We start from the raw sequence: 9,128 nt of genomic DNA on the forward strand, positions 1-9,128 counted from the left end.
AAATTAATATGTATATAAACTATTATATTTAAATTATGGCAGATTTTAAATTTCAAGATGTCTTAAAGGTATTTGGTGTATTTGGTGTAATGAAATGTGTTTATGCGGTTTAAGGTTCAAAAAACACATTATTTTCCACATACTGTACATTATTGTTTCTCCTATATGCCCCGCCTTTCTGAAACGCGTAAATTTTTACAAAGCTCATCTTCTGAAAAGCGAGGTGTGCTCTGATTGGCTGAATACCTCGAGCGTGCGACAGAAATGTTATGCCCCTTACCATACTGTGATTCCGTGTGTCCCGGCACGATGAGACCAAACAAATAAAACCAATTACAAACGAGGCATTTGTTGCATCCAGTGGGGACATAATTACTGATTATGGGAGGGTGTGGACAAGTCTTAACTTTTATAAAGAATATCTCTTTGGATTTGAGACTTTAGTCTTTGCAACTTTACAGATCTTCTTTATGCACCAAGAGCTTGTAACACTCCAAAGAGAAAGGAAAAATTTTAATCACATCATATGACCCCTTTAAGACAATTGGTTTGATTTACAAGTTTCCTGAAATGTTATGTTTTACTCTGCACAAAAAAAGGTATTATCTAATTAAGTATGCACTAATTTGCATACATTTCCAGAAAAGAAATCTGAACACTTGATAAAGCGAGGTTCGAAGTTATTTAATTTTGAACAAAACAGTCAAAAATATCGAAATTGACGAGTGCATGAAAATGTATGGTTACTAAAGTAATCTCAGTTCCCAGAGAATAACGGGGACAAGCATTGCAAGAAATGCTTTGGGGAAAATCCTGTTTACTCTGAATATACTCTGGTAGTTATTCTGATAGTTCACTCAAAAATTAAAATTTTTCATGATTTAATCACCCTAAAGCCATCCTTGGTGTATATGACATTCTTCTTTCAGAAGAAAACAGTTGGAGTTATATTAAATATTAAAATATATTAAAATGTCCTGGCTCTTCCAAGCTTTATAATAGCAATGAATGGGGTTTAGGATTTTGAAGCCCAAAAAACTGTTAAAAGGGGGGGACCTCGAAGGTCTCTGAGGAAGTGGATAAGTCCCAGGTCGGCACAGTGTGAGGACAAGGTGGATTCAGTGTCCGAGCTCTCCTCAGGAATTTTACGACAATGTTGTTTTTGCCGACTGATTGGCCAGTGCGAGAGCATAATTCACCATGATAGCTGCGGCAAGCTGCCCCATATACTTTGATCGTTGAAGGGGTGCACCCCTTATCCATCAGAAAGGTTAGAATGGATGACACGTCACATGAGGATGGGTCTTCTTCATTCCAGACTGCACACCAGTCAGAGAACGCAAACACCTTAAGGGCATAGAGGCATCTCATAGACTGGGCTCTAGCCTCCATAATGGTGTTAGTTACCCTCGCAGAGAGCTGACTCTCATCGAGGGACCAAACATGAAGATTCCACAGCTCAGGCCGGGGATGCCAGATCATGTCTCTTACTTGGGAGAGGAGATCCTTCCTCAGTGGGATTGGCCAAGGGGATGCCGACAGCAGCAAAATCAACTTGGGGAACCACATCTGGTTCCTCCAGAGTGGGGCCACCAGGAGAGCCAAGCATCCGACTTCCCTAACTCACCTGATGACCTGAGAAAGCAGGGCAATCGGAGGGAGGGCATATAGGTGAGTGCTGGACCAATCATGGGCCAGAGCATCTCGCTCCTTCGAGAAATAAGTTGGGCAATGAGAATTGTCTTCTAAGGTGAAGAAGTCCATCTCTGCCCTCTCAAAGTCCAACCAAATCATCTGAACCACTTGAGGGTGCAGTCTCCATTCTCTTGGAGATACATTGCCCCGGGACAGCATGTCCAGTTCTTGGTTCAGTCTGCCTGGCATCTGAGTTGCCCTGAGTGAACGCAGGTTGTAATGTGCCCATAGAAGAAGGCGTCTCACCATCCTGTAGAGGGAGCGTGACCTGAGACCGCCGATTTATAAAGGCCACCACTGTCGTGTTGCCCAAACAGACAAGGATGCGTTGCCCCTTCAAGGCTGGTAGGAAGGTTTTTAGGGTCAGAAAAACCTCCATCAGCTCAAGGCAGTTGATGTGCCGGGGCTCTTCAGGCTTCTTCGTTCTTCTGAGTCCAGCGAGGAAATGATCTTTGCGCTGAAGGAGAAAATTCAACGTTGATGTATATAGGCAGTTGGCTCAGCTCGGTTTGGCTGGCTGAAATGCCATTTGTTCGTGCAGCTACAGGAATGAGAACAGATCAGGCTTCAGTATTAAGAGTAAACAGGAGTTTCCCCAAAATGTTTCACTGTGGTTTTCCTTGTATTGCCTTTATCATTATCATTTGTAAGGTCCTTTAGTTTAGTGGTATTACGCAGTGGTATTACTCCACTCAGAATATTTAAATATACAGATTGCAAGTCTAAAAGCACTTACTTAATTGGCTATAAGTAAATAATATTTTTACATTAATTTTAACAAATGCAGTATGAGCATTTAAAATAGCAACAAGACCATTGAATGCTAAATTCAGTACAATGGCAGTACATTTGACTACATTGTAATTTACTCTTTCACTTCCATTTCAATTTATTGAAGTCGCAAGTCTGACTTTTCCCATTAAATGCATGTTCTTTCTACTACATATTGTGTTGTTGATTTGTACATCATAACTATTTAAAAACTGCTAGTCATGGACTCTACTGTGGCTGTTGCCTTTTAGGTATGCATTAAAGCCTTTTCAGTTTTATGCATCTCATGATGCTCGCTGCAGAAACTAACAATGTCAAAACAGGCAAAGTAATTAATTTCATGTATAATAATTATGCATGCTGTTTAAAAGACATGCCGATGAATGAGTGAATTGAATGAACTGTTCCCAAACACTGTATGTTCTTGTTACAGGAGACATCTATCCTGGAAGAGTATAACATCAATTGGACACAGAAGCTGGGAGCTGGGATCAGTGGTCCTGTGAGGTATGTTGTTATGTCCAGTTTGAAGGGTATATTGAAAGGTCATTTTTGCATAAAAAATATTTTAAATAAAAATGACATTCAGCTGTAAATCTCCACTAGCAGAAGTAGTTAATAGCCTCTTTCCTGCTGTAGGAACGAATCTCTGAGGAAATATTTCTGAATCCTTTCCTAAGCACCAGAACAAAAATCAACTACAAACATTGGGGAAAAAATGTTGGACGTATCAAGGAATTATTTTGGATTAATCTGTCCAGCATGTTCATCTCTCTATCATAATTGTATTGCATTGCATAATATGTTTTGAAACTACAGAGATTTGATCATAAACCTAAGCATTTAAATATTATCTTTCCAAAACATTATTGGGAAATATACTGATATTTTCTGAAATTTATTTCATTATTATGTAAGTAGTCTGATATACTGTTATAAAGTTATAAAATCTCATTGATTTACATTACATGCTATTAGAATTTCTTTTTACTTTTTGGTCATATCAGCATCTGCACCAGATTGCACATTTTTGCTCAGTTTGGGCCTCTGAATAAAACTGAAGTGATTTTTCCTTCATATTCTCACTATATCATACTATATGAGCAATAAAAGCCTGATGTATCAAATATGACACTCATCAAATACACATATTCAAACTTAATAAACCTTTCAATAAACTGTTACATTAAAACGATAGATATTCAGGCTTTACAGAGTTAAGATGTTAACTGGATTCATCAGTTGGCTATTTACTAAAAGCCAATTGATGCAGTGCATTCATATTGTTTTTTTTTTCTCCAGGGTATCTGTGAAGAAGTCGACACAAGAACGGTTTGCCCTGAAAATCTTGATTGACAGACCCAAAGCCCGCAATGAGGTAGGTAGTGTGTGCCGTGTACATGGTTTAGTTTATTTTATTTGAAGAGCATCTCTTTTATTTGGTGTTAAGTTGAAATGTCAGACTTTACAGAACATCTCCAAGTGCAACTTTAAATTCTCTCCTGTGATTTTTATTTGCAGGTCAGGCTTCATATGATGTGTGCATCTCACCCCAACATTGTGAAAATAATGGAGGTGTATGCCAACAGTGTACAGTTTCCCCATGAATCCAGTCCAAGGTAGTGGAGTTCAACAGCATCAGCGCACACAACACAGGAGGGCTGTACGATCAATCGAAAAGAAATCGAAACTGAAATTCATAACCTCTAACCGACGTAATTTTCCCATGTCGATTATTTCAGTTTTTTAATCCTATTAATACTTTCCCCTTAAAAACATACTACCGTGTCGGTGCTATACGGATGTGTATGAGCGTTGTGTTCGCGTGTTTTGCTGCGTCTCGCACGTGAGTGGCGCGTTAAAAGAATTAACATTTTTACACGCAGCGCCACTTATCAATGTCAGTTCCAAAACAGTGGCCAATCAGAAGATCCTGCAGGCGGGGCAAGCGTTGCGAGCTTTTGTTTACAGTAACAGGTTGATATAACACAACAGAGTAGGCATTCTGCGCTGCGCTTTTTTTTACCATTCCGGAGCGCTGCGTCTCGTGGTTTTAGACACGAAAGACGTGTTGAAAGTTAAATGAATAAAATGAAAATGAAAGTTACTTTTTATTTTATTTTTTTAGGAAACTTGCTTTTTACAATAAAACGGAAATGTGACGTTTTTCATAAGACGTCTTCATTTCAAGCAAGCTTTTTCGAATTGTTCGAAATATTCAACAAATAACCATAAATAGTTTGTTTCCTTCAATTATTTTAAAATCACAAAGATAAGAAATGCACTCTTTCAAGTTACTTTTTATTTATTTTTTTTAGGAAACTTGCTTTTTACAATAAAACGGAAATGTGACGTTTTTCATAAGATGTCTTCATTTCAAGCAAGCTTTTTCGAATTGTTCGAAATATTCAACAAATAACCATAAATAGTTTGTTTCCTTCAATTATTTTAAAATCACAAAGATAAGAAATGCACTCTTTCATTAGAAAAAAAAAATATCCCACATTTAATAGTGGAGTATTTTTACACTACAACCCTTTAATGAACTATGAGGGCAAAAAAATAATAAAATTAATACAAAATAAAAAAAACCGTTAAATAACCGTAATCGAGGTAAAGTGTTCAATTAATCGAGGTTTTGATTTTAGGTAAAATCGCCCAGCCCTACATCACAGTGTTTCCTACACTACAACCCTTTAATGAACTATGAGGGCAAAAAAATAATAAAATGAATACAAAATAAAAAAAAACGTTAAATAATCGTAATCGAGGTAAAGTGTTCAATTAATCGAGGTTTTGATTTTAGGTAAAATCGCCCAGCCCTACATCACAGTGTTTCCTACACGTACAGTACAAGAAAATGTTTGCTAATGCTCTAACTATCTAAAAATATAAATACACTCTGCTGTTTTCCGTGCTTCTCTCTGATAGGGCAAGGTTACTGATTGTGATGGAAATGATGGAAGGTGGCGAGTTGTTCCACAGAATCAGCCAGCACAAGCACTTTACAGAGAAGATGGCCAGCCAGGTCACTAAACAGGTACAGTCTTTACAGTTAAAGGCCATACTGTTGAGGTAGCTCAGGTCTGGAGAGAAGGCAGACTTTTGTCCGGAGGTAATGCATAATATTTTTGGTGATGGAATTGACTGCTCTTTTCCTACAGTATGTTTTGGTAACATAGCAGCTCATTTGATGGTGAAAGAGTATCTGTTAAAGATACTATTAGCAGCGGTTACAGTCCAAACCTCCAACAAAGCCTGATTGGTTGGATATTTGAGACCAATGTCTAGGGCTGAGTGATAAATTATATCATATATTGAGATTGTGATAAAATTTATGTTAAGAACGATGATAAGTTCTGGACATTTTTACTCAATATGGATTAATCACACAGCAGAAATAAAGGCGACGGCAGCCAGTCAGTTGCATGCTGTAAATAGGTCTGCATGTTCTGTGTGTCTCTGTGTGAATTGTCAAACACATGACACTCGCAGTGATTTCTAGAGATGCACCCTAAAACGTTCAAATACATAAAAAATTGTCAAAATGACCGTTTTGGCGAGTATCCAGTTAAACACAGTCAGTTTTGGAGCGTTAAATAGGTGAGAAAGAGAACGCATGTTGTGTATATTGGGTCCGTGGATAAACTCTTAAAGGGACCGCAGTCCAATATTTATGCTGCTGTCTGTCATGTTAATCAAAGAACAAAAGACAAAGAAAATAATTTTCTGCTCTTGACTGAATACGTTTTATAACTTTAATGGTAAGCATTAATCTGTATTTAATTTTTACAATGAAGACTACAAAAATTAATCAAATGTAAAATAACACTGGATGTGTTATTTTACATTTGATTACTTTAATTTCTGTAGTATTTCTTAACTGAATATAAACTTACTTAACCTGAAAAACTTAGTTTCATAGCTCTCTTTATTCTATTGCATTTATTTGTGCTGTTGTTTGCTATTTTTTTTATTTGTTATTATTTTATTACTTATTTTTACTTGTGTTTTTTTATGAAAATAAAACTTTGCGTTGAAGAAAAGTAGATTTTTGTTTGTATATGCTGTCAATTATAGTCCTTAGAAAGAAAAATCGGAATCGGCAAAGATCGGTATCGGCAGATCACACTAACAAAAAATCGGAATCGGCCAAGAAAATGGCAATCGATGCATCTCTAGTGATTTCAGCATCTGCATTTCAATATACAAGCACATGAACTTCATCTCCAGAGCAGAATAATAGTAGAATAATAGTAATATTTTTTTTTTAACTCTTACAACTAAGTTATTTTTCTTCCATGTTTGAATTTATACAGTTCTGTTGTGCAGCATCTTATTTGACATAAAATAAAAAAATACTTTTTTTTTGTAAATTAATTGTTATATTCTTATTTGATTACATTTTAAAAGATTTAATTCTTTTATTAATTAATTTTATTAGACACCATTTTTAAAGATACATTTGAAATAAGTCGTAAAACACAGAATCCAGAAAAAAAATTCATAGATGGGGAAAAAATTCTGAATTCAAGGCAAAATAAAATGTATTTCATAGGACCCTAAATTAAAAGGAGCTGCTCTGTGGAGTTTGTGAACTAACAAGTTAATATTAACATTCATTCTCAAGGTCTGACAAACAACAAACAAATGTGCAAAGCATTTCCTTCCCCATTAATGGTAATGGTAAATGAATTTCATGATAAATATCAGTATCATATGATGTGGAAAAAGTATCGCGATAGTACTTGGGAAATATCGTTTATGGGTTGTGTTTACGACCTCATGACATGTTTATTGACCAATGTATGACTTGACATGTTTCCATCAGTATGACTTACTTAGGGATGCACAGATGACCAAACGATTGTTCTTCTATGTTTGTTGTTTTATGGGGTTTTTTCACCTATGCTGGTGATTTTATCTGTTAACAACGTAAATAATTTTTCATTATAAAATTAATGATCGCATAAGAGAGTAAACATGGAATGCTTGACACATATGACTAACTTTACAATAAAGTAAAACATGGGCCCTTTAAACAAGTACAGTGTTCTTTTCAATTACATTGTTATAAGTAGTCTATTGTTTGTTAAAATTTAACATTATAAACATCAAAACTTGTATATACATCAAGTAGTTTGAACTTCTGTCATTTTTACAGATAAGCCTTGCATTACAACACTGTCATTCATTAAATATTGCACATCGAGACCTGAAACCAGAGAACCTGCTCTTCAAGGACAATTCACTGGTGAGATCTGACACCTGAATAATATTCCATAAATTCATTTTATTTAATTGATTACAGTGCATATATATATATACATATATATACAGTGGGTACGGAACGTATTCAGACCCCCTTCAATTTTTCACTCTTTGTTATATTGCAGCCATTTGCTAAAATCATTTAAGTTAATTTTTTTTCCTCATTAATGTACACACAGCACCCCATATTGACAGAAAAACACAGAATCGTTGACATTTTTGCAGATTTATTAAATGATCATATAAAATGATATATATATATATATATATATATATATATGATATAGATATAAAATGATATATATATATATATCAGGGCTGTCAATCGATTAATTTAATTTAACTGATTAATCGTGATTAATCGCATGATTGTCATGAGTTAACTCATGATTAATCGCAACTTAATCTTACATTTTTATCTGTTCTAAATATACCTTAAATTAATACTTTTCACGTTTTTAAAACTCTAATCAACATGGGCATGGACAAATATGGATGCTTTATGCAAATGTATGTTTATTATTAGTGAAACCATACTCGACAGAGCATGAAGACTAGACATGTTTCAAAGGTCAGATGTTTTTCAAATAACTTGTTAATGTCTATTAGACAAATGAACAAAAGAACATAGAAATACCAGGCTCCCATTACTTCTCTTTCTTTGCAATGAGCAATTCACTTACACAAGCCTGTTTACACTATTCGCACGACAGGGCAGCTCACTTCTTCTGAACATGCAAAATGAACATTTATTTTTTTATTATTACATTTGTTTGCCTCTCTGTGCCCACATACTGTAATTTGATGCAGCCAAATTCTCAATAAAACTGTTTTCATTGTTATATTTTAATGTTTCTGTTGTCAGACAACCGAATAAATATGAAAATAGTGACTAAAACGCGACCCATTACATAACCAGCTCTCCCTTCCAAGATGTTAATCTGCACAAAAATCCTTATTTATAATCGAGCCGTCATCTGATAAAATCAAATACACATAAGATAAAGACAGTAGCTGTGTTGTAATTTCGGCTATACTTAAAATTAGAGAAGCAACATAATATCTGGTTTAACTAAAAGCGCTGCTCCTCTCAGCTGCCCACTGAACAGAGCAGACGCAAAACCTCGTGCTCGCAGTACCAACGAGTCTCAGAAACAAAATAAGGTTTGTCCAGTTATGTGTTATGTATTGTTGCTAGGTGCTTATTTGATTATTCTTTGCATGATGACGGCGCCTCTGTGTGGGCACGTGATGATGACGCAGAAGGGCACTTCAAGAAACAGTTGTTTGGTCCCCTACACCCTTCAACCCATCAAAGCTCTCACTCCGGAGGGTAAACCCTTTGAAGGGATTAGGGCGTAGGGATGAGCCCTTCCGAATGGAACGCAGGG

General features: G+C 35.7%; 1 protein-coding gene across 2 annotated transcripts in view; it reads left to right on the forward strand.

Annotated features, from left to right (window-relative positions):
- The window catches only part of mapkapk5 (MAPK activated protein kinase 5), a 30,733-nt gene that overhangs the window by 6,469 nt on the left and 15,136 nt on the right, over nt 1–9,128 (forward strand). Inside the window, exons 2-6 of one of the 2 annotated variants that reach the window (XM_016451906.1) lie at nt 2,900–2,973; nt 3,769–3,844; nt 3,988–4,085; nt 5,398–5,506; nt 7,631–7,720. In XM_016451906.1, coding sequence (XP_016307392.1) covers nt 2,900–2,973; nt 3,769–3,844; nt 3,988–4,085; nt 5,398–5,506; nt 7,631–7,720 — 447 coding nt within the window. The remainder of the gene's footprint in view (nt 1–2,899; nt 2,974–3,768; nt 3,845–3,987; nt 4,086–5,397; nt 5,507–7,630; nt 7,721–9,128) is intronic. The other variant, XM_016451908.1, reaches the window with a different exon arrangement.

Source organism: Sinocyclocheilus anshuiensis, unplaced genomic scaffold, assembly GCF_001515605.1.
Source record: "Sinocyclocheilus anshuiensis isolate Anshui unplaced genomic scaffold, SAMN03320099.WGS_v1.1 scaffold431, whole genome shotgun sequence".
Lineage (NCBI taxonomy): Eukaryota > Metazoa > Chordata > Actinopteri > Cypriniformes > Cyprinidae > Sinocyclocheilus > Sinocyclocheilus anshuiensis.